This window comes from Melanotaenia boesemani, chromosome 7 (assembly GCF_017639745.1).
Source record: "Melanotaenia boesemani isolate fMelBoe1 chromosome 7, fMelBoe1.pri, whole genome shotgun sequence".
Classification (NCBI taxonomy): domain Eukaryota; kingdom Metazoa; phylum Chordata; class Actinopteri; order Atheriniformes; family Melanotaeniidae; genus Melanotaenia; species Melanotaenia boesemani.
The window spans coordinates 14,761,414-14,788,303 of record NC_055688.1 but is presented as its reverse complement, the minus strand read 5'-3'; the positions used below and the strand labels follow the sequence as shown (position 1 = coordinate 14,788,303).

The window sequence follows — 26,890 nt, the reverse complement described above, 5'->3', positions numbered from 1 at the left end:
TACCTTGCTGGAACGCCCTTCACATTTCCTGTTTCAAAATTTCTTCTTTGCCCAAGAAAGAGCAAATTGCAGGGGCATGTAATACAAAACTATTTGATATATTACTATCAAATAGTAAACTAAGATTGAAGTTTTTTCGTTTGTTCCATCACTGAAGATGAAAATGTTCACATGATGTAAATTCCCTGAAATCCTAATTGAAGTCAGAGCTTTTCATCAAACATGTGTATGAAAGACTCAAAGCCATTTCCATAGCAGATGAAAAGATTCAGTGTTATAATTTGCAGCACAGATGTGTGTTTAACTGTCAAAAAGAAAATTAGAACAGTCTCAAACAATTACCACAAAATACTATTTCACAGACTTGGTCAACCACACTAGTTTAGATTAGTGTGATTTAACACGTATTTTAGTAACTTGTGCAGCATATAGCTTTAGAAAAGCTCCCTCTATTAGAGAAGGCAATACTTTGTAATTCAAACGTTTTGGTCTCAGTGTCTTAGCGAAGGACACGTTGGAAGCAGTGAATAAAAAAGGTCCTATAGTGTGGAAATTTAGAGAGCAGGGTTATTTTTATATTATTTTTACATTCAGGTGCAACGAAGGCAAAAGAATTACCTTGATCTCCAACTTTCCAATTGCCAGCATCCAAAAGTGAGGAGAACAGCGGGCAAAGCTACAGCAGCAATAGATACAACAAATATTCCTCTGTTTCAGGATAAAGGAGAAAAGGGAGATTATAAAAGAATGAAATGAAATGAAATGAAATGAAATGAATGAAATGAAATGAAATGAAATGAAAAATACTTTATTAATCCCAAAGGGAAATTCAATATTGTAGTAGTAGTAATTTTTTTTTTTTTTTAAACAATCACATTAATTAATTAAGGGCTTTGTTCTTCAGCCTGATAGCTGCTGGAAGGAAGGATCTTCTGTATCTCTCTGTCTTGCATCGGACTTGAACAAGCCTCCCACTGAACACACTCTGTTGTTTCGTCACGGCGTTGTGTAGAGGGTGTGAAGGATCTTCCATTATCTTCGTCAGCTTGTACAGAATTCTTTTTTTGATGATCAACTCCAGCGGCTCCAGAGTTACTCCAAGCACAGATCCAGCTTTCTTGATCAGTTTGTTAATTCTTTTCAAGTCTCTGGTTCTGATGCCGCTGCCCCAGCAGATTGCTGCAAAGCTGATTGCACTTTCAACAACAGACCTGTAGAACATTTGCAACATTTTGGTGCAGACGTTAAAAGATCTCAGCTTCCTTAAGAAGTAGAGTCTGCTCTGACCTTTCTTGTAAATGTACTCAGTGTTGCTTTTCCACTCAAGTCTGTTGTCCAGCTGAACTCCAAGGTACTTGTATTCCTCCACCACCTCCACCTCCTCTCCCATGATGGAAACACTTCTATGTGTGTTCTTGTTCCTCCTGAAGTCAACAATCATCTCCTTTGTTTTCTTGGTATTCAAGATGAGATGATTGTCACCGCACCATTTCACAAACTGACCGACCAGTTCTCTGTACTCTGCTTCTTGTCCATCACTGATACACCCAACAACTGCTGAGTCATCAGAGTATTTCTGCAGATGACAGAACTCAGAGTTGTACTGGAAGTCTGAGGTGTACAGCGTGAATAGAAATGGTGAAAGTACAGTCCCTTGTGGTGTTCCAGTGCTGCTGACCACCATCTCAGACACACAACCTTTCAGTCTCACAAACTGTGGTCTGTTTGTGAGGTAGTCGTAAATCCAGGTGGTTGTGGAGGGATCCACCTGGAATTTCTGCAGCTTCTCACACAGCAGAGCAGGCTGAATCGTATTAAAAGCACTTGAGAAATCAAAGAACATGACCCTCAAAGTGCTGCCTGACTGGTCCAGATGAGAGTGGGCTCTCTGAAGCAGGTATATGATGGCATCTTCAACCCCAAGCCCATTACGGTATGCAAACTGTAATGGGTCCTGAAAGGTGTTCACCTGCTTGCTGAGGTGAGCCAGTAAGAGTCTCTCCAGGACTTTCATGACGTGAGATGTCAGGGCGACTGGTCTGTAGTCTTTTGGTTCAGCTGGTTGTGGTTTTTTAGGCACTGGAACAAGGCAGGATGTTTTCCACAGCACCGGGATTCTTTTCTGGCTCAGGCTGGTGTTGAACAGGTGCTGGAGAATCGGACATAGCTGTTTTGAGCAGGTCTTGAGAACTCTGGGACTGACACCATCTGGACCTGCAGCCTTGTTCTGGTTCAGTTTCACCAGTTGTTGCATGACTTGGTTACAGGAGACAGACAGAGTGGAGGTGGAGGCAGAGGAGGTTTCAGGAAGTCCTGATGTGGAGGGAGATGAGGTTGTGTCCAGGTCCTTGACTGAGCTGCAGGGTGACAGAGTGGAGGTGTGACAGGAAAGCTGTGGGCTCATGGAGGGTGTGTGGCTAGTTGGGGTTGAAGCAGGAGATGAGCTAAACCTATTGAAGAACATGTTCAGTTCATTCGCTCTGTCCAGACCTCCATCGGTCTGATCCTCCTTTATCCCGAAGCCAGTGATCTTCTTCATTCCTGACCACACATCCCTCACATTGTTTTTCTGAAGCTTACTTTCCAACTTCTTCCTGTAGTCCTCCTTGCACTTCTTCGTTTGTGTTTTAAGTTGTTTTTGTGTGGACTTCAATAACTCCCTGTCTCCATCCCTAAAAGCTTTCTTTTTGATGTTCAGCAGCTTTTTCAGGTCACTGGTGATCCAGGGTTTGTTATTGGGGAAGCACCTCACTGTTCTTGTTGGAACGGTGCTGTCCACACAGAAGTTAATATAATCTGTCACACACTCAGTCAAGGCGTTGATGTCATCTCCATGAGGTTCACATAGGACGTTCCAGTCTGTAGCCTCGAAGCATCCTCTCAGAGCATCTTCAGCTTCATTAGACCAGGTTCTAATAGCCTTTCTAATGACTGGTTGTTGCTGAACGATGGGCTTGTAGGAGGAGGAGAGAAGAACTAGGTTATGGTCTGATCTTCCTAAAGGTGGCAGGGCAAAGGAGCTGTATGCATTTTTAATATTTGCATAAAATAAGTCCAACGTTTTGTTTTCTCTGGTGGAGCAGCTGACAAACTGTTGGAAAGTTGGTAGAGTTGCAGAGAGGGAGATGTTGTTAAAATCTCCAGAGATAGCCACAAATGCGTTTGGATGTTGTGTTTGAAGCCTGGCCACTACAGAGTTAATGACATCACAGGCTGCGTCTGGAGCGGTACCAGGTAATATATATACCGCTACCAGAATAACGCATGTGAACTCTCTGGGTAAATAATACGGGCGGAGACTCACAGCTAGCAGTTCAATGTCTCTTGTGCAGATCTTCTCTTTAACAGTGACATGTTCAGGATGACACCAGCGCTGGTTTACCAGCACCGCAATTCCACCTCCCTTCAACTTCCCGCTGAGTTGTTTATTGCGGTCTGCACGGACCGTCCTGAAGCCGTGTACAGACGCATTACAGTCTGGGATGTGTTCATGCAGCCATGTCTCGGTGAAGCACATAATACTGCACTCTCTGTATTCTTTAAGAGACCTGGTTAGCACCTGAAGTTCATCAATTTTGTTAGCTAGCGATCTCACGTTTCCCATAACAACCGTTGGAAGAAACGGTTTGAATCGCCACCGTTTTTCTCTCTGCCTCGCTCCTGCCCTGCATCCTCTTCTCTTTCTTTTCAACTCCGTTGGGATTTGAAGTGTTGTTTCACTGATAATCTTGAGTTTGGAGAGTTTTATCAGTTGATCCCGATGGTAAACAAGTCTCGTTGCCATGGAGACTCACAATAACAAGTCTTGCAAAAACAGAAAAATATTCAGAAAAATCTCCCGTATAGCACAGCCTCTGACCAGCGTGAAAAATCAACCCGAACAGACACAGATTGACAGCTGATGTCTTAAAAAAGACGGCTATATTGCAAAAAATCACGAGTTAAAAACAGAGCTACTACAATTGCTGCTGCCACCTAGCGGCGCATTCTAGAACATATATATATATATATATAGAACATATACAGAAGAAAGACATGAAACCAAATTAATCTGATATGATGGTCTAGTCTGGAAACAACATCTGAACAACCGCTGTAGATCCAGGAGAGGACAGAAAATCTATTTTAGGTCCTATGAAACAAAAACAGATTTAGATAGTATATCCTGACCATCCACAACGGTTGTCTAGCTTTTCAAGGTTATCAGCTTTCTCCTATCTCTTTACATGGCGGTTTTACTTTGCCTGAAATAAATAGAAAAACTAAACTATGCCCTTTTAATTATTCACATTACAAGCCATCAGTGACATGTCTGTTTCCCTGAGAGATTTTTCGTGTTTCAGATTGAAAGGGGGCTCGCTGGGTTCAGAGAGACATTGACTGCACAAGGAGATAGCAGACGTAAATGTAATTATTAACAAAACTAATGGATCAACATGCTAATTCCTGCTCCATACATTAATATTCATAGAGTATAAAAATGTCTTCCTGTCTATTTCCGTGTTGCGTGGTAATACAATCACTCAATTAGGATGTGTGATGAAATTAAATGAGCCATTTTCTCTTGAGGACGGTAAATAGTGGCCTTGTAATTGACAAGTGCAGAGTAATTCCTAATCGTAATAACACATCCTGCAGTCTTCCACTCGCTAGTGATTAGGCTGAAACACGTACAGGGTTGAGACGGTGTCACCCGTGATGTTCTTCAAAACTCATGCTGAAGAGGAGGATGGTGTTGCACAACCGGATGACCGCAAACAAATGGAGGACAGAGATAATAACTTTTTAAGGTGCAACTCCATCTTTGCCATCTGTGTGAAGCAACATTAAAAAAAAAAAAAACTAAAAGTCATGATGCTGACTGCTGGGCCAGACCAGTTTACACACAAGTGCTCCCATAAACTGTAGATATAACAATGTCATTTCAGAATGACCAACAATTACCGGCTGATTTAGTTTTGCAAAAATCCCTAAAGGTTTAATAAATACTGTTCTATTATGTGATCTTTGAAAAGAAATTGCATTTAAAAGCTGTTTGCTGGACAGAACAAGACACTTGAAAGCATCCTCTAAGGAGTTTTTAGATTTCTTTTCTAAACTACATACATTCATCATGCTTTTTCCAGCCTTATCTAAAAAGAGTCAATCATCACATTTAGTTAAAGTCTAAAAATACAGTGTTGTATTCTATCTGCCAAGCTGACATCTCACAATATCCCAAATCTGTCTCTCCTTATGCTACTCCATACTCAGCTTACCATATTAAGAGCAGGTTACGACAAGCATATGAATAATACATTAATTGGCAAATATTTCTTAACAAAAAAAGTAAATAAATAAATAAAAACAAATCTGTCTTCACATAGAATATCCATCTTTGAAGTATTAAAAGGACATAGGAGCTTCAAGAAAATCAGTTTTTTCTTATTAATATGCAAATTTATACAGCCAGACACTCCAAAGTCTAATCAGATCATCTACTCTGTGGGGGGTAGCTGTGGTGTGTGAAGTTTTTCACCATGTGCTGCAATTGTGTTAATGTGCTACCAAGAATGTGTCTACACACAAAAATACAGCGAGAAGGGAAGAATGGCATCTGACACATATGGTCCACGAGGAATGTCAAAGCAAACACAGAACATTGGTCATCATGTGCTTCCATGAAGGTCTGAATATCAGAAACCTTTGCTCTGCACAGAAAGCGGGCAGTGACTCGCCAACACCACCGTCAAGAGTTTGCAAATCCCACCAAAAACAGAATCCTTGGTGTGACTGATAAGCACAACACCTGTGATGACATCTCAATGCCGAATGCCACAACCCCTGTCGCCCCTGAGCACTTACAGTGTGAGCACTTAAGTGCTGACAGGACCAGCAAGCAGAGAAGTGATGACAGTAAATGATGGCAATCAAAGCACACCGCCTCTTCTGACGAGGCACGAGATGAAACACAGACACACCTTTCCCAGCTCCTATCAACAAACAATAAAACTTCTTCCCGCTCCCAGTTTTTGGAGCAATCTTCAAAAATATTGCAAATGGTCGACACCTCTGACCAAGGAGACGGGGAAAAAAAAAGGAATAAAAAAACATCTGTTTGATGTTATTTATTCCTTTTGTGTTTCACTTGTGCCACATTGAATTATGAAAGCAGTAAGGAAGGATTTGTTCATACTACAATCAATAGTCTGATTCCACTGTCACAATACAAGGCACAGATCTGAGACAGGAGTTTGACAGATGGTGTGTCACCTTCGTCACCACCACCCCCCACCCCCAATCCTAACCCAAACCCCCCACCCCCCCCGGACGTGCATGTGCAAGCACACATGTCAGCACGTTTGCTTGATTTTCTAATCTTAGAAATAAAGTGTGAAAACCAAAGTGAGATGTGCAAGTGTGTGTGTACGCATGAGTGTACATGAGACGGAGGAGAGGCAGGGGCGCATAGTGAGCGAGCATTAATACATGCACACACGCAGAGAGGCATGTTAGAAGATGCCTGGTACACTTTCATACTCCCACCCAAAAAGCCTTTGGTGCTCGCTGTGCTACGGCACACTTTGCTGTGACTCCTCCACTGATTTAATTAACCTTTTACTGGTGCTGCTCACACAATGAATCTGCGAACTATACACAACTGTAAAATGTGTATGACCGCAATGTAGACCTGTGACTTGAACAAATTGAAATTCTTTGCTGCTACATCCCCTTGTAAACAGTCCCAGATGCGAACATGGCGAGGCAGACACACAAGGCGCTGCTGCATCCTCACCAGCCGTGCATCCTCCGTGAAAACATCAATGCGACACACTTTTTTTTTCCTCAGTAACTTTGAACGGAAGGCACGGGCCAGAGCAGAGGATACCTCTTTAAGTGAGGATGACAGGCATCACAGCGGAAGTCCCCTTCTCCAAACCAGGGGTCAGCAGGCATCAAGCCCCTCCTACTGAACAACAAACCCCTCGTGAAATGGTTTATAAAGCCGAGGAGAGCTGTCATGAGGTGCTGCAGCTCTGTAGCTGCGATACCTAACAAGTAAGTGTAAGTTTTTTCACACTCTATTAGGAATACAACTCAACTGGGCCAATGTTTTTGCTGCATGCAGTCATTCATGTTTTATGAAGGGTGTAATATTGATTTTAAATCCAGCACAGTCAACAATGGGGTGGAAAAGGAAATCAGTCTCCTTGGATGTGTTGACTTTTGCTCAAGCTGTACTTTAACCTAACACCCCAAATCTAAAGATTTCTATAATAGCAATCTATACGACAATAATGTAATCCTAACGCATAAAAGATGCATTTAGAGATATTATTTCACAAGAAGACTGCCTTTTCTGTTCCTTTAAAAAGTCATTTGTTTCATTTTTGTAAAACAGGAATTTTCTGTTCTCATTTACTATTTATTGTCCTCAGTGTGTGTGTGTGTGTGTGTGTGTGTACTTTAGTAGAGCTGATAGCAGAGCACCTCTGAAGATTAGCGTACACACATTCTGAGGTATTAAATCTTGAATTTAAAAGACTTTCCGTTATAATGGCTTTACGAAAGCGCATCTCGTGTTATAATTTGAAGTGGAAAATTACATTCAGAGAAGAACAATAAAAAGTACATGGATTGTTTAATTATGTATTTTCAATTTTTCATGATGTTTTAGAAATATTTTACACGTTTGCTGTGAAAAGGCCTGTGCAGCTTAAAAACTCGGGGATAAACAGCGACCCATGCTTTAACCCATGTAAAAACACAAACGTTATATTTGAAACCTTGAAAACTGGCCATTTCTAGCAAAAGTAAGACTTCACTGAATATTAAGGTCAACAAATCGAAAGTAGCTCTGAGTCTTGGCAGGTGGGATATGTTGAATAGGTTTTCTTCATCTATTTAACATATTAAACCTACAAAAATTATTGTAGAAAACATCAATTTCAAGCACTAACACTTCCATTAACTGTTATGACTTTAAGTGTGGGTCAAACATTTCATTTAACATTAAGCTCCCATAACACCTTTACAAGAGGCTTTAGTTGGAATTTTTTTTTATTTCCCTCCCTTTACAATCAATATACTTTTACAGCTGAGTGTTTAAAACTCCATTTTCTACGAAGTAAGTGCCAATATTTCTGTTTTTAATCAGGTTACCATTTAGAGCAGAGTTACACTCCCCACAGACAGGAAGTTCCGAAGCTTACAGCTGGCTGCTAACGTATGAGAGCAAAAACATGCATGTAATCACCCAAGTGTGTTTGTCCGTGGTGAAGTTTTCACTGCCAGGTATGGGAGAATTATATTAAATAAGTTCTGCATGAAAGGAGAGAGCACATATAATATGTTTTCTTATTTGCGTGGGAGTGCATCACTGTAGGCTTGAAAATATTATACATAAAAGGGTGAGTGGTTATTGATTATTAAATGTTTAATTAAAATTCCTGTATGTGCTACATTTGACCTTGTTCATCCAAAATATGAATTGTTCACTTATATGCCTTTCTTAACGATTAAATTTATAGATTAATCAACAAGCTAAATAAATACATCTAACTTAATGTTTAATACATAATCTGTTCGTATGTTTAAATTAGTTTCTGGCTTAAGACCAATGACAATCATAAAAGAGAAATGTGTGTTCTTTTGAAAAGTGAAAAATAAAATTTAATATTATCTTATTGTGTTTTTTGTTCTATTAGTATAATATAAACAGAACTTAACAAACAGTGAGGGTGTTGTTGTCAGTAGCTTCAACTCAAGCTACTGACATTTGCAAAAATGCAAATGCATCACTACACAAAGCAACTCCTCTCACTGGCCGTGGCTCCACATGGGTTACTGAGGGCTGCACATCATCAAGATGACCACTCATGACCACTCTGGATTCATCTTTTTAAAAGGGCGTACCGTTCCCTCGTAGGTTAACATCTGCAGATGCTGCGCTTCTGTGAACGTGCTCAGGCTTTGGTACTTGTCTGTGTCGAACACTGTAGAACAGAGCAAATTAGAATGAAATATTGAGTTCATTTATGAATAAGTGGGGCTGAACGGCCCCTTGTCGGAGCTTCCGCATGCATATTGAGTTGATAGAAGCCTTTGGATGGGTCATTTCTCTTAGCTGCTTCATTAAATAGTGAAAGTCAAAAGTGCAATGCCTCCTGACAAAGAAAAAGAAAAGAAGAGCAAGATTTGTCTAGGTAGAACAGAGGCAAGTTTTTTTCTTTTTCATTTTTGCTCTGATGATGAAAAGGGCTCTAAAAATAGTTTAAAAGTGTGTATGATATGTCAGTTAACAGAACAGATGAACTGAACTCAATACGCTTGGACCAAATGATTTGCTTGTGCAACCTTAGAAAAGGTGTGGTACCTGGGAAGAAGCAGTGCTGGTTTTCCCTTCAATAAAACTTACAAAGACTTAAACTCACAATTGTTTAGCGAGTTAGTTTAAGTCTCAGTGGGACGTTGTACAAACTAAAGCCAATCAGCAGGAGCTTCTGGAGGCATTTCCTAAAGAAACTCCACAGGAGGCGCCTCAGGGGTGCACTGTGGTGTGTGTATGAGTGTGTGTGGGGTCACTCAGCTTAAGTGGTGCAGGGCAGGAGAAATCAAAGCCTAGAGAAGAACCTACTGAAGCCAAGCTCTGCAATTCTCTTGCAGAATGGAGCCATGACCGGTGATATGGTTTCATTCTTGGCATGAACGCCAACAAATATGAGTGGAGCCACACAGAGAGGAGGTGAAGGCTATGTTTACAGACTCTTCTCTGGTTTCAGCTGATCTTTAAGCGACTTTTAGTGTGTTTAGGACAAAGGAAATGCCAGATACCGAAAAAATAAAAAGAGTTTGAATTCTGATAGCATTTTGAAAAGGTACAAGATTTAACTCACCTCCCCCCGGAGACAAGTTCACTATGATGAATGCTGCCATTAAGAAAATGACTTGTCTCAAATGTCAGACTGTAGCAAATGTTTTCAGTATAAAAATTGATAGCACGAGAACGCAAGACATTTTCCTTTTTACCCTCTCCTTAATGTTCTTGCCATAAAAAGTGTAATCAACCCTAATTATTTAAACTGCCTGCCACTCTGAAACCATCGATTTCTTAAAATAATTAGAGCTTTACATTGCATGTGTTATAATGGTGATGGCTCACACTATGATGATGATGAATGAGACGCAGCGTCAGGAGCACCAACTTTTGAGAAGTAATTTCAAAGATTTACGCCAAAACGGTTGATGAAATGACTATTAGTAGGGCTCCTTCCAAACTGCAAATGAACATTTCAGGAAGGAGCTGTATAATACCAGCAGGAAAACATCAAAATGAGGAAACTCTTTAACCTAAATTAAAGGATGCAGCTACACATATAGCTAATCCATAAGCATTGCCTCCATTTGACGCAGTAGAGATTTGCCCGTCTCTTTAAACAAAGACCCTCAATCCTCCATCTCAGGTTTCCAGCATGATTAAATTTGCACTTCAAACCATTGTGCCCATTTAATCAGCCATTATGTATGCCCAGTCAACCACTGCAGAATTTCTAAGCAAAATCTCCGACCGAAGCACACAAAGCTATCTTTGATTATACGATAGCCCATGGGGAAACTTTATCAAACTCCACTGCTTCCTGTGGAGAAGGACCAGGTGACTAGCAAGTACTCAATCTGAAGGCCACATTCTTCTCTGAATGCAGCAAGGAATCGTGCCTTTGATCCAAACAAAGACAGCTGCAAATGCCCCACCAAGCAGCCCCACCAATCGGGTTTCCACTTTCTTCCACCAATCAGGGCCTTGTCTCCAGCACCAACCATAATCTAGCCTACTGCTGTTTTTTTTATACATAGTGATTTCTCCCCTTAGCAGGGCAATGGGAGCATGAGCAGCATACAAATAAGCATTTTTAAGATAAAGGAATAGAAAGTGTGCCCCGCTCACCCGTCTCGGTGTCCGATTTATTGTCCATTTCCGTGTCAGTGAGCGTGAGTGCTGAGTTGGAGCGACTGGAGAGGCATGAATTCTGACCAGATTTTGCCCCCGTTCCCCAAAGAGTCATGGTACGTTCCGGTGATACAGGTTCATGGTTTTCTGTGGCGACCGGTCCTCTGGAATAGCTGCTGAGTGGGTGGGACAGGCCCGTCTCAGGGCAGAAAGCCAAGCCTCTGCGAGCCGGTGGCTCACAAATCCCGAGTTGCCTCAATGAAAATGTCTGCCCTGTGAATGACAGCAAGTAGTAAAGTTAACAAACCAAGCAACAACGTGGTTAATAGCCAAGAACACAGCCGCTGGAAAAAAAAAAAAGCAACGAGCAAAGAGGCAAGGGAGGGGACCTCTATGAAATTAAAGCCTTGACAACATCCTCCCAAGCTACTTAACACTTATAAACAAGCCCATCAGTGGCTTTTACCTCAAATCACAAAGCTTTTCACTCTACATTCAGATAAGTTGGTTTTGAAATAAGAGTCTCAAAACACACAAAGAATTAAGTAACGAAATAATTATTTAAATTTTTGTTTCATTAAAACTAATAACCTAAATTAATTTATTAATTAATAAATTAACTGCTTTACTTTCATTTGGAGTTAGTTGGGATTTGGAAAATATATATATATATATATATATATATATATATATATATATATATATATATATATATATATATATATATATATATATATATTTATGTGTGTGTGTGTGTGTGTGTGTGTGTGTGTGTGTGTGTGTGTGTGTGTAAAGGTCCAATATAATAATAATTACTTATCAGTTACTACATATTTTCTTTGTAATTTATGAGAGGAATATGCATATAATAATAATTACAAATTTAATTGGTGATGCCAATAAAACACTTTCTTCTCATCCCTACTGTGTTTACACACACACACACACACTATATAATATATATATATATATATATATGTATATACATATATGTACTCCTGACGTGTATCACAATATCACAGTATCATCTGACATCTAAAAGCATGAATTTTTAGCATATATTTACCTGTTTAATAACAATCAATGGCTGCTTTATCTATTTGGTTTCCAGAATTGTTTTTTTTTTTTTATTTCGAAGTTGTGCATGTTGATGCAGTGTAAATAAAGTTAAATAACTGCTATACATAATTAGAGGTGTTCATGAGAGTTAAACTCCTTGGTAAAAATACATTTACAGTGAAGTAATTGATCATTTTCTGATTTCCTTCGTTTTAACTATTTGTATGGAGCAGGAATTATTTAAAATATCTTGATTAATAATGACTTTATTTTTATTACTTTGTGATATGTATATAGAATAGTGTTGTAAAATATATGTAAAATTTTCCATACACTCTCTCTCTCTCACACACACACACACACACACACACACATATACATCCTGCATTAAGCAAATACCGAATTTTACAGGAGACATGCTCTCTGCCCACCACAGACATTAAATATGACATTTAATGTGATGATGTAAGAAGCAGACGTTAACACTGAATGTCTGGTTTTAAAAAAGGAAACGGAGAAAACTAGCTTTCCTCCCACAACTTCATCATGATCCCATTAATTTTAAAATGGACACCAATTAGCACACGGACAGAATGTATGGGAGTTATGGATAGATTTTCTGATTGCTATCTTATGAACCCAGGGAGTGCCATAAAGTAGAATAAACTGCTCAAACTTTTTAATTACAGAAATTAGAGCAGTTTCTAACAGCCAATTAAAGGAGATGGTTACTTATTGAGCATTTATTCTTATTTTAACTTTGTCCAGCATGGTGTGAACATTTTATTGGGCCAGAGAAGCCCACTGCACCAAACCCAACATTACATTTCTAGGAAAGTTAAGAAAAATATAACTTAATTATGCCTTTTATAGCATGCTTTAATTGTGTTTACCGCTGTCTTGCATACTGGTGGTGCATTGTCTTCTTTTTTTTCTGTCAAGCTTGCACCGATAAAGTGGAGAATGAAATTGTGAGATAGTACAGTATAGTAAACAACCGACAAACTCCTTGCATCCATGTTCATTTACTAATGAAGCCTCACACTGGTAAACAGGAAACAACAATCATATGAGGAACTTGTCGTTTGTAGAGGAAAACTGAGAACATCTCAGCTTTAATCATTACAGTTCCCTCTTCTGATTAAAGAAAATTATTTTCTGAAATTGCTTTTGTGGTCGCTAACATCAAATGGCTGTCAAATTGATAGACTTTGAAAGCCAATGCCTTTAAGCCGAACATAGCCGTCCTCTAATATCTAATCTAACAAACCTTGAAAACTTCCACAGAAAAGAAATGTTGTCACTAACCTGGCCTGGTGTACTCCACTGTCTCCTTGTGGACCATCTCCTTGGTTCTGCCTCCAAACAGCATTCGTGAGGGATCATGGTCAAAGGCCTGAAGGGTTTCACTAGAGCTGTACGATTTCTGAGTGGGCACACGGCAGGCTCCCTCGTCCCGGTCAGTAGAGGAGGCGGTGTAACGACGCTCCCGATCCTTTTCTCTCTCGCAGTCTCTCTCCCGGTCTCTCTGGCTCTTGGACAGCGAGCAGAAAGGCCGCTGCTCCCTCACCCTTTCCATGCTGCCTGCATACTGGGTATCCAACTCCCTCCCCTACACCACCAACACTCTCCTGAGAGCCTCACCACTGGATTAATTCACTCTTTACTGTGATTCTCGTCCTGTGACTGATTTCTTCCCAAATCCCTCCTCCCCACTTCTGAACCTCTGTCGGCCACTTCTTCAGTCCGCTCAGCCGTCCACCGGCTACACCTGGAAGAGAGAGATGAGGAAAGGAAGCAAGGAGCTCAGATAACACTAATCCCTCAGCTTCATCTTCAAAAGCACACACTTATCCCCTCTCATTGCCCCACCCCAACACTCTCCCTCCCAACCTCTGAAACTTCACCCATGAACTCTTGCATACTTGACTTCTACTTTTGAAAGATTGTGTCTTAACTCTGCCTGTTTCAGTCATAAAAAAACTAACTTAGTCTTCTCTTAGGTTTTTTTTTTTTAAAGTTGTGATTTAGAAAGACATTTTTTTAGATCATGGACTTTTGAAGAAATGGTGGTCCAACATGGCATGGCAAATAAAGCTTTTGTTATGTCCAATTTATAGATATTTGAGCAACATTCGCTAAATACAAGCAAATTTATGTATGTGTGTAAGTTCAAGAACAATTAAGCAAATATTAATAGGGTAGTTTTTGCCTAAATTTGTAACTCTATTACAGTTCCAAATATATAATTTAAGTTTTTAAAAATCTGTCTGACATGTCTGTCTCTGCACCACTAAAATGGAGGTAAAGGAAACTCTTTTGAGCTCCTTAAGGCACTGAAAAGTCATAACAGAAAAAAGTTTCCTGTAAAACTGCCTTTGTTACCTGGCATAATCCACAGACTTGGTGAGCAGCACTTTTCACAGAAACTATTTCTGCAGTTTCGATGGAAATTATTCATCGTGAGCTCAAACTGAAAAGTGAGGAGAACGGTATCTTTTTCTAGATTTAAAATTCAACCCATGAGACCAGAAATAAGAAGTCTGAGTGCACGTTTCTATTGTAAAATACTTGTTTATGCTTTGTTTTAATGAGCCAGTGACATCTAAGAGAACAAAAACAAAAGAAGAGGGTACATTTCATTCTACATGTATGGCTGAACTGCTGAACATATCTAGTTTGCAGATTCAGGCTGCTCTAGTTTAAGTATACACAAGATGTTTATGTGCTCAAAGTTTTGAGACTCAGAAAACCTTAAACCAATTATTTGTCTAGACAGTTAACTCTTGTCATTGCACCTGCAACAAAATTACCCTTATGAGCGCTGTAGAAATACAAATTTAGAATTTGATGGATTTTCAGTTATTATATTACATTTTTGTCTAAAAGTTTATCTTAATTTGACCAATTCATTAAGTTATTTATTTTATTTTTTTTTTGCAGGAGCACCTTCCCCTGATTAAACATTATTCAGGTATATGCACACAAACATCAGATATATCAGTGTTGAAACCCTTGTGTTGCAAAATAAATTAAAAGATGACTCTGTCACTGCACTCTAAGATGTGAACAAAGAGGACGAGAATGTGACAACCCCCCCCCCCCCCCCTCCCCCCCACCAAATAAAACCTAGAGTGGAAAGTGAATGGGAGCCGTGGTGTGTCAGAAGTATTTATTACCAGCCATTTTCCACTGCCTCCTGACACACACGCACACACTCACACATACTACATAGCACAATTTCATTTCTCTCTTGGCTGAGCTGTAAGACTAGAGTATCACACTCCTTCTTTTCCCAAATGAGATCTACTTCGCTTCACATCAAGCATCAAAACTTTCCAATGAAGCCAGTCGCACTGCGAGATAGCCCCAGCCCCAGAGACTTCCCAAAAACTGAAGCAGTGACAGGTAGCAGTACTGAATTCAGGGATAATGAAAATTGTAAACTGTTCTAGACCTATTAAACTTACCCCCCATCTCTTAAAGTTGCTTGATATGATTCTGTTTCCCTGAAGAGCTGAGATGCAATCAGTGTAACACTCTTGCAACCCATACACTCAACTCCCAACACTAGACCCCACACACTTGTTTTCCAATGCCACAAGTCATCTCAATCATGTCTCATCACATTTAGAAAAAAAATTGCACATGCCCATCCAGATTGGCAGATTAATGCACAGGATGAGTGCAAGCAGACACGCCCAGAAGCATCCCTGATTACGATCCTCCACTTCTTTATGGACTTGTAAAGAGATTCATGGTCTGAAAAACGGCTAATGCTGCAAGTCCTACCCACTAAGCTGCAGCCTGTACTATAGGAGGATTTAGATTTGTGTACTAATCAGCTATAAGCCCTTGAGTGACCAAGCATGTCCCTACATAAACATTCCTGTATTATTCTGAGAATGCCATCTTTTCTTAGTTCATCTAAGCATGCAGCTTGTATATGGGCACCACACTGCACACAAGAAAAACATCCATGATAGTCTAAGTTATGCACAAAAGGTCGCAGAGACTCTGAAAGGAAATCTATTATGCTTCTGCAGACTTTAAGTTCCAGTTGTTTCTACTGCAGTAAGGCATGAACTAGACAACACTCAGCAGAAAAAAGAATAAAGTCAGTCATCGATGCCGTGATTATGCAAAATCTGCCTCTGGTACACCAATCTGTCAAAAAGGGACAAAAAGAACAGAAAAGCAAAGATGTGTCTGCTTAAATTTTGAAGAGAAATAGTTGGATTTAATCATAAGAACTTGTGGCCTCTTTTTCTACTCCTCTGATATTGCTTGCTTCTACATTTCCTTTTACCTTTGATCATGCAGTTGAATCAGGACAGTCGGTCACCCGTGACCGCTCAGTGGAGCAGTCGGCACTGCAAAATTAGTGTCACACAGCGGTCCTCTCTATGCTATGTGAGGCATGAAAAAAAAGACAATTCATGATCTATGCAATGTAGCTCCATACACATCCCAACGACTCCCAGGCCAGTTGAGCACCCGCCCGCCCTCCCCCACTCCCTCGACACCTAGTGCTGTCCTACACCTCTGCACTTCTCTGAAGTAAAAACCATAAACCATCTGTATGATATGGTAGGAAGAAATGTGTCCAAGTCATTTGGCTCTTTGAGGCAGTTGGAATGGTTTCAAAGGTCTAAGACTTACTTGTTTCATGTCTGACATACATTATGTTATTCATCAAAGATGGCCAAGGGGTATTTAATCAATCCAACCTGGGATTTGGAAAAGGTGACCAAAGGAGAGAAAAGCAACTTTTTAACATGTTTTACCGTCAGCATGTCGGTTCATTGAAAGATGAACAAATAACTTTTTTAATTTTAATTATTCATTAAAATTATAAAAGGATTTTTTTCTTTATCCTATAAGCAAGGATGTTTAAAATAGAGAGCTATTTTGTAAGCTGCACTTCATTGATTAGTCAGCTCATTACAGCTAAAATCATTAATTAACCAATTAGTGAATTGACTGAAAATTAAAGTGTAACATTTGAGATTCCTCTGGGATATATCCCATTTATTTTCTGGTTGTAGCATCCTCAGTCTGAGCACTTATTGCTTTTATCAGTTTTATTTCATTCTTAGTTCTCGACCAAACAACAGAAGCAATTTAGAGAAATCCTTGTGGGAATGCTTCTGATTACAGAAGCAATAATCAAGTGAAAGGATGTATCGTATGGTAGGATGAGGTTTGAAAAATCTTTTCTTATCTGCCCCGTTGGGAGTGCATCATGTGGTTAGATCAGCTTTGATTGACAGAGACTAAACAAACCCACAACTGGTGTCTATGCAAAATATTGCTTAATTCTGATTGGTGCATGCAAGGGTGTCATGTTTTGCCAGCTAAGCCTTGCCCACCTCAAACCAGTCACACAAACACAGAAAAGGGAGATTTTATTTATTTATTTGTTTTTGAATATCAAACATTTGCTTGTTGTGTCAGCATGTGCTGAAAAAAAAACTGCAAATAAGATTAAATGGGAAAAAAATCTATTTGCGTTTGTAACTGTTCATTTCGATGCTAAATTCATTTAATGGGCAAATGTACCTGCTGAAACTGAACTGGCATACACGTTTAACTTTAGCACACAAAGCATTTTGCAAAACAAGGAGTAGCTGCTGCTGACCAGACTGCTGAAATTGCAACTATTCACTAAGTCTTTGCTCAGTAATTGTATTTCCACGGGGCTGCTGTTGGTATCAGCTTAGATCTCCCAGTTGGTGACCTCTGTAAATAATGGTAATAAAGAGCGTACTTGTCGTCACCAGTGTGTCCCTTCAAGACAATTCACCTGCCACCAAGTGGCCTGGCTACTGCCTACACCCTACCACATACACACACACACACACACACACACACACACACACACACACATCTTGTTGTTGGCCATTTGCCGGAGCACAGATCAGACGGCTCTCAGCTACGGGGAGTGGTGAGAGTGGTTGATGGAGCTTGTGGAGATCAGGGCTAGCTCGTTTTAACACAGCCAGCACCTCCAACAATAGCCGCCTCTGACAGCTTTGCATAATTCATCTTGTCGAGTCGCTCTCCCCTTCCTCGTTGACGCTCCTCTCTCCCTCTCCCTCTCCTTTTTCAGTTTCTCTTCAGTTCCTTTTTTTTTTTTTTTTTTTTTTGCCTCTTGGCGCTTGGAGAAGGGGAGAGGGAGAACCAAGGCAGTGTTCCATCAGATGCTGCCTGTTTCCCCCTGACACCAGTGATTCTGGAGACAGAGAAGTGTTTGTCTGCGGGATGATGCCCAGACTCTGTGAATCCTGGATGCCGTCTGAACCACATTGTTTTCATTCTACACTGAGGCACAATGCCTACACCCCTCACTGCAGCATGAAGTGTGGAACTATTACCTCCAAATGCATGCATCATAATAAATTAGAGAATTCATTTCCTTTATTATCTCAACTTCTTTGTGCAAATTTGAGGGAATTTGCTCTTTTTCCCCTATATTTGACCACATGAACCCCTTGGACAAAGAGAGAAAAACAGTGGGGAAAAAGGCTAGTAAAAGAGCAAACTAAAACATGAAAAGATCAAACTTTAATTAAGTTTCCCTGGCTGTTACAACCTCTGCAAACTTGGAGAGGGGTGTGCTTATTGCACTCTGTGAGACTCTCAGAAAAGATGATGAAATCCTTCTCCATGCTAGATCTCTTGCCTGGGTGTAAGCCGCAGAATTTTCACAGTTGGAGTAAAATGATGCAAATCTCTGATACAGCCACTTCAGATTATTCCATGTATATGAGGCTCATAGTTCCAGCACATTTTAAGGACAAACAAAGCTTCAGTGACTATGAGAAACAAATCAACAAAGCTGAGTTGCAGTCAACGTTCTGTTTTCTCTTTTTTGGGGGGTGGCAGGTGGGTTTGTAATTGCTAAATCATAGCGGTCACCGTCAAATCCTAACCATTTTATTGCTGTCTTTGTGTATGTGTGTGTGTTTGTGAATTAAGTAATGAAAAATGGCATGTGCCAGTCCCAAGATAACATAATAAGCAGCACAATAAGCTGAGCAGGGATGTTTACAAATCCCCCAAATAACTCTTCATTGGTGACTTCTGCGAGTTATATATTCATTGAATCTTTAGTGGGAGAAAAAGAAAGAAAATAAAATTGCAAGCACAGCCAAATTCAGTTTTTAAACTGCAACTCCTAGGTGCAGACAATTGGAATATATATATATATATATATATATATATATATATATATATATAAATATAAAAAACAGTTTTTTTTTTTTTTTAATGCTTCGTCTGCGGTATCTGCTTATATCTCAAATGGTAATAACAGGTTATTCACTATATATATATATATATATATATATATATCTGTATCCAATGCTATAGGTACTGAACCCTCTTATCAAAATAGGTTAAAAATCACACAGCCAATTACACCAGACAGTTTTAATTCAATGGGCTACAGTTTGATACTTTCAGCATAAATGCGGTTTTATTTCACACAGGGGATCCAAGGAAGCAATGCAATTCATGTACACTAACTTAATTGAGAATCTTGCAAGATGGCATCAACAAATTGTCATCTAATGCTTACTCACAATGTAATGACTCCATGCTGCATAAAACAAATTCAGCTGCATGGACCTGTGGCAATTTACAGACAAATCCATGATCGACCCATTGTCACGGAAATAAATGAAATTGTAGTGATACTGCAGCTGCATTTGTAATGAAGGCAACGAGCAATTGCAACATCGTAGAGGGTGACTACAAGAATAAAAACACTTCTGTACACAATATATCTGGTAAACAAAAGAAAGTGTATCTGAATGATCCTGATAAAAAAAACAACACCAAATTTATTCAGAAAATAGCGTCTGTTTTATAACTACAAACTCAAAATCAACTATTAACCAATATTCGGTCTTATCTGGACATCTGTGGAACTACTGCAGTCCATCAGCTGAGTTCTCAGACAGACACTAAAAATCATTACTCTGGCTACATTTAAAATGCTTGGAGCATACACACCTGGCTAGCAGATAAAAATTCAAATATGGCGAGGTGTTCTAAAATGCTGACGCTGGGTGTCATTCAAATGCATCTCACATGATTGTACCACAAACTAACCCTCCCTCTATTAGAATGTGCAGGGGTAGTTGGAATATACACAGTAAACATATAAAAAGTCGCAAACAACAGAGTTTAGGGGACAGCTCCAGTGGCGACTGCTGCAATGGGAATGCAACGCGCCGGCACGGCTGCGACACACCAGAAAATATCATATCTGACCAAAACGCAGAAGCTGACATGCATCTGCAGCTAGACATCTACATAAGTGTTACAAAAGATTCATTCTACTCTTCATGGGTATGAAATCATAAGAACTGCATGTGACACACACAAACACACAATGAAAACTGTCATATTGGGTGTGTTTTCTTTTAAAGTGTATTATGCTGCATACACCGTACAATGCATTTAAAAAAAAGGAAAACTACTGAGTGGTTTTATTCTTTAGTTGTCAGCATTTTAAAGAGTATGTAGGTCAGGATGACACACTATCAGAATACTGAAACACTACAGGGCTTATAAAAGAAACATCAATCTCAAAATTCACCACATTGCTCTGGTTTTTCTTTATTTCCAGGGGTGAAACTCAGAGATTCTGGCCTGTAGTGATTGGACAAAGACCGACTCCTGAATACACATCCCGCGCTACTGGAAGTCAAAGATTGCTGACCTGTATACCATTATTCTGACTGTGAGATACCGGTTTTACGCTCTTCAGTGGTCTAATATTCAATATTTTCTTTCTCTTCATCCATCTGACAAATAAATCGACAGAGAATGTGTTGCTGGCTGGCTTCACACATAAACCAACACCTCTGCTTCATCCTCATCATCGCTTTTCCTCACCCATCAGACCTGAGGCTCTCAGCGTCACAGAGGTCTCGTCAACTGAATTATTGAGGCCATCAAGCGGCTTCATTGACAAGCATAGCTGACGCCTAGCTTCCCACAGGGCTATCCAGGGGCCACAAAAGACCAGGCCTGAGGCCCTTGGCAGGTTGAGGCTTTTCTGAGAATCCTCCTTCAGGCCTAACACTGCTTAGTAAAGATTTTGCAAAACAGCACTGGACATGTTTCTTTTGAATCTTGGTAAACACTTTTGTGAGGCTCAGAAATAAATTAACTTGAATTTAGGAACAAAAGTTTTAACCTGAGCTGAACAACCAGCCAACGATGAACTATGACATCCTTTGAATATGCAACAGTTCCGGCTATCATATTTAATTGCTCTGATTATAATGCTTGATTTTCACAAAAGATGAATCTACACACAGCCTGAGGGCAATTTTCACAAGCAGAAAGCGCAATGCATTTCTATTTTATTCTACCTATAACACACAAAGCACATTTCTGTTTGGCTCTCCTCACCAGGCTCGGCCTGGAACATGTAGGGAGAGCCGTACTGTTACAAAGTCAAGCCTGCTCCCCAATCTTGCTACTTGGTCTTGACCCAGAAAGCCCACTGGAGCATGCTGAGCCATAAATGTTAATCTGTAGGTTACAACAGTGTGAAGTGGTGCTGCTCCCAGAGCTGGACCAGCAGGACAGCATCCTGTGGCTAATCGCAGGTGACTTTTATCTCAGCCTGCTTTGGCCAGAGAGCTCAAATCAAAACAAAGCACCGTCATGCTTGAATATCTGCTTTTCTTTGTTTTAAGTAATCTGAGTACAGATACAGAATGGCTCCCACTTCATCACAGACAATTACCAGACTGGTTGTTTTGTCGAACACCTACGCACAACACCATCACCAGTACATTTGCACATATGTGTGCAATGAGATGCAGATTCAGTTTATGTTATGCATAACACATTAGGTCATGCAGTCAGTCCAAAACAGCCTCAGATGGGTAACAACAGCCATTTCCTGGAGAACACTCATGTCTCTTTTCCAATTAGAGTCCAACATCTGTGTATTATGTTGTCCTTCACAGACTGTCAGGACAAAAAATTCATCTTTATGTTAATAGAAATGTCTATTTGTATTGTTAGCTGTCTCATGTTCTTATTATTTTTTATTTAATGAAGTATTTCTGAAGCAGGAAAGAAGCTAATCTGGTAGACTAGGAACTTTTGCATAAAGAAAGAGCCATGTTTTTCTTGTGTTTGTTCTTTGTGAGTTCAGCATACGATGTAGTTAAGGACCACGGTAATGCATCAAGTGCTGTCAGTAAATATCCCTACTCTAAGCACATTTCAAGAGCATGCAATCTCCTCCTTTTCAAATTCTAGGGTGACTTTCAGCAATAATTTGGAAACTTGCACAAATCTCACAACTTTTTTTTCTCCTCTTTTCCAAACAGGGTTAACTTTGCTGCAGGAGAGAGATCACTGTTCTGAACACATGTAATCCTCTGAGTTGAGGTCATTAGTGCAAAACTGCAACCCTGTCCGTTAGTGGAGGTTTTGCCATCACAGGGCTCAGTTACTTTAAATTCCAGTGGACCTAAAGAATGCATCATGGCATGCTTTCCTTCCATGTCCACTATTCATCATGATGTCGCGCTACTCTCATGGGAGGAAACAAAAAACGCACAGAGAGAGAAAACAGGTGAAAGAGAATAGAGTAGACAATAGCAAGCATGCCGTGTGTTAATAGTAACAGATTAGAGGGCAGCAATTATGTAAAGTAAATATGACATGGAACCGATCTGTCGAGCCCGGGGAACTGTTGGTAGTTTGTCAGGCTGCATTAACCTTCTCGTGTTTGCACGGATGTGTTGAAACAGGCGACTCGGCCATGCTGTTTGGCATATCAAATGTTTTAATCCCTGGGGGTCATCTTCTGTGCCACTGTCGGCATCCACAAGTAATAAGGTGAGATATTATAGGCGGAAGTTTGTGCATCGAAGCTTCTTCCAGATCTCAAAGATCTTAAAGGAGTAATTTGTGCAGATGAACAGGAGTCATCTTGATTGCCCTTTTAAAATCTATAAAACTGTTTAAGGGCAGTATTCAAGCTGGCATTATCCCTAAAGGAGGCAGTTCTCATCACACAGAATATTAAATTCTCCACAGGAATAATGAAAGGGGAAATTACTTAAGGATATGAACACGGAGCGCTGGTGTTGTGTACACAGTTCGTCTAATATTTCTGAATTAATTAGATGATTCCAAGCTCCAAGCATGGTTTAAAAAAAATCACTCAGAGAATTTCTTCAAGAACAAATCAGAAATTGTACTCACCTGCTTACACTAGTGGGCTTAAAGGGCAATGATGCTAATAAGCCTGTAGCCTCAATAAGGGGTAACAGCAGAAAGCCTAATTGTTTATATGTGTAACTGTCTGCCACATTATGGCAAAATCTATATATAGTGAAATACAGCATGTTTTCTCCATGCAGCTGAACTGAAAAAAATGTGGATAGTCAAAAAGCATTGTTCTGAATCCAGGTGATCTGAAAGTGTCCACACAACACGTGTCATTTATCAGGATGCTGTGGCAACAGAAAATTTCTCATATAGATTTCTGTGTCTTGCACAGGAAGGCCAATGTCAATTATGATCAGTGCTCCTAAAGAGGACATGTGACTGTTATGCTTTTACAGGCTGGCAGAAGAAAGACAGACCGCTGTCTCAGATTTAACTTTTAGTTTTTGTCATAGTGCACCTGCCAATTTAAATCTTCCCTAACTATTTCTTTTCCACGCTAATAGAGGCATGTGTTATGATTTGCAGGTGAATAAGAGGACAGCGAGCCTTTCAGCGAGCGTCATTCATCACAGCGGCCTGAAGTAGTGAAGATCTGCATTAGTTTACTTATCCACTCCTGGTCAGACATGGAACATAAAACAGAAAATGGCCTCAACTGCAGCAGTTCCTCAGTCGCACTGGGGACAAACGCCATAAATCAATTTAGCTGAGCAGATATACTTGTCCTTCTGGGTTATCATGTGGACTCAGATGCATGTGTTTGCAGGATGTATTTAGCTTGATCTATGCCACAGTGAAATCAGATCAACATTTTTCTTTTGTGCATGCCAAGCAGTAAGACAAGTCACTAAATCAGACTACAGAGACACGAGACAGGGGAATTAACCCAGCTGATGTCTAATAAGGCTTTGTTTTATTTGAGTAAAAATATCCAGCTCCTAAAAATAACTTTATTTTTTCTTTATTCGGAGGATGTTGTCCTAAAGGTTACAGCTTCAGAAGGACAGATGTCAGGCTTTGGATCTCCAAGCACAACCTTCCTCGAGGCTTCTTTTAAAGTCAATATTAAGTTTCTTCACAACCTCCTAAAGCTGAAACCACAGGCTTGGTGCAGTTTAGTGGTTGTGCAAGCAACATCTCAATTATTAGTAGCCTGAGCAGGCTATCTTTGCAGGTGATTTACACCCCCAACCGCTCCATGTGAGGCTGTAAGGTTTTCTTATCACATTTTATGTGAAGATAAGATCACTTTTTTTAGAATTAAGCCATCCCACTGTGACAGCCTCCTGGTCAAGAGACAGAAAGGTAAGAAGTAGTGGAGACCAGAGGGGAGACTGCTATTACTTTCATCATTGCTGAGAAAAATGTGCTTAATAATGCCACAAAGCAGCAACAATATTTAACATTTAGATTGTCTTTTTCTTTCTCTGCCTCTGCAAGATAATCCTGCTACATATTTTTTTAAAAAAGATAACATGTTGAATATTTTGAGTCAAAGTGGGTGACTTTTACTAAACTATGTGTCTTTGATTATTAAACTTAATGTTGCAATTCCCAAAACTAACTGTTCAGAAATACCCTGTACTCATTAAAGCGGTAGTTTTACATGGACAGAAAAAGAAGAATCCACAGGGTGTGAATCAAAGTATGTCTAATCCATATTTATCAAAGTAGAGATGAGGAAATGGGGCTGGGAGCACAGCAGGTTGCGGCTCCACATCTTGTCAAAGGAACCGGGATATTGCAGAAGAGCACACAGACCAAATCACACATTACTACTGAACAAATATAAGCAGTCAGCTATTTATTCAAACTGCACAAATGGCATCTGTGTACTGTAGGACCACAATAGAAAAACGAAGAAGAAGATACTCTAAGGGCGCACTGACCTGCAAGAAGCTTCTGCGACTCTGTCCGAGGCAGCAGCACATAAACTTCCAGCGGTGCGCTTTAGTCCAAACTTACAGGCAGCAGTGGGCAGAGTGCTAAGCGGTCCTTTTTACGCGTGCAATTAAGCAAAAAGAGGATTATTATCCTCGGAGTCTTTCTTTCGCCTGCTCCACAGAAAACCTCTTTGTGTGCTCTGACGCCGAAACCTATTCCGTGCGTCTCCGGAGCGGCAGACTTTTGTGCTACATACACAGGACGTCGTGCAGCTCCGTTCGGTTGTGGTGAGGCTGAGAGCTTCAGCTGCCAGCTCCGTGAGAAACGTGTCTTTCTGCTCCGAAATCTTTCCCAGTAGTCCTCCAGGCGAAATCAAGCTCAGCCAATAGTTCCAACAATGCAGCTGTCCCCCCCTCAGGAGGTAACGCAGTTCTATATTTCCTGTCGCCAAGCAGCTGTGCAGGATGTTTAGGACAGGGGGGAGGGAAAAAAAACTCACTCGGTAAGGATGCGGATGCTCGCCACCCGCTCTGCTGCGCTTTTGTCCGATATGCACTTGTCAGCTGGTGAACTGCGCATCCCGTCCTCAGCCTCGTCTCTGCCTATCAGCACCGGTGTAGGCCGTAAATACAGAGGAGGGTCAACTATGACCTCCGGTCGATAAGCAACATGCGAAACGGAGGCACCTGTAAACAAAACCAGCCTCAAAAATAAAGGAAACCCCAAAACATCATGATTTTACGCCACAAGTGAGATGCATTCTTGTTATATATAGTCAGAAAAAAATGAAGAAATAAAGCAGCAGATTTAAATTAACTCTGGGCCACAGCTTCGTCTCAGGCCACCTGCCTGTTTTCCCCTCTCAACCTGCTCTCTCCTCTCTTTTGTTTAGAGAAGCTGTTCATTAAACTCACCGACTGTATGGGCGCGCGCGCTGGTATTTAATTGGATAACTTGCAAATCTTCAATTTCTCACCTATAGTCTGACAAAGGGAGGAGAAAGGCAGGCAGGATGCAAATAAATGTGTTATTTCTCAGCAGCAAAGACTGGCAGCTAAAGGTTACTCAAGCTGTTAATTAAACTGTTTGATAAACAAGGAGGCCTGAGCCACTCTCTTTAAATTGAAATCTTGCTTTTGGAGTAAGGCTCGATTCATATTGTTTTCTCCATTCGCCATCTGTAGTGGCATTGATCAGCTGCAGAGGGGATATGCAATAAATATGCATAATTTGAGTTCCATCAACCATAGCCACCAAAGAGTGTTATTCTCATCTAAAAGATTTCAATGGAATATGAGCATGCTTTAATGGGGCTTTGGTTGATGATTATATGGACAGACTTGAAGTTCTTCTGCACTTTGTAAGTGTGGAAATTTCATCTTGATGAGCTCGTCGCAGAGATAAGTACACTTGCCTCCCAGCCATTTTCTGCCCTACCAAGACCACATTAACTTTGAATCAGCTTTTACAAAAACATAGGAAAGACTATCTGATAGGCTTCAAATGATAGCATTTAGAGGATATACAACAGAAAGCAGAGTTTCATTAATTACAAAAGCAACAGTCCACTAATCCCTCTAGAAAGGCATTTTTGAGGGTGAGTCGTTGAGGTTCTGAAGGAGCGAGAAAGACTAACAATACCAATGGCAGATCACAGACCTTCAAACTATGGTCTGCAGGCTCCATGGCTCGACAGGGGGCCAACTACTGCAGCTCTGACTGGGCATTTTTCCCTTTAAATCCCCTTCCTGAATTTACCCCACGTCTGGCCACATGCAGTGATGAAGTTATCACTGAGGACAGCTT

General features: G+C 40.3%; 1 protein-coding gene across 5 annotated transcripts in view; it reads right to left on the bottom strand.

Annotated features, from left to right (window-relative positions):
• Nucleotides 1-25,678, bottom strand: part of si:dkey-237h12.3 (teneurin-3) — a 150,807-nt gene extending 125,129 nt beyond the window's left edge. For 3 of the 5 annotated variants that reach the window (XM_041991187.1, XM_041991188.1, XM_041991189.1), the window contains exons 1-3: nt 25,090-25,678; nt 13,295-13,757; nt 10,925-11,200 (exon numbers count right to left, since the gene is read on the bottom strand). In XM_041991187.1, coding sequence (XP_041847121.1) covers nt 10,925-11,200; nt 13,295-13,565 — 547 coding nt within the window. In that variant the 5' untranslated portion in view covers nt 13,566-13,757; nt 25,090-25,678. The remainder of the gene's footprint in view (nt 1-10,924; nt 11,201-13,294; nt 13,758-25,089) is intronic. The other 2 variants (XM_041991190.1, XM_041991191.1) reach the window with 1 other exon arrangement.
• Between the last annotated feature and the right edge of the window lie 1,212 nt (nt 25,679-26,890).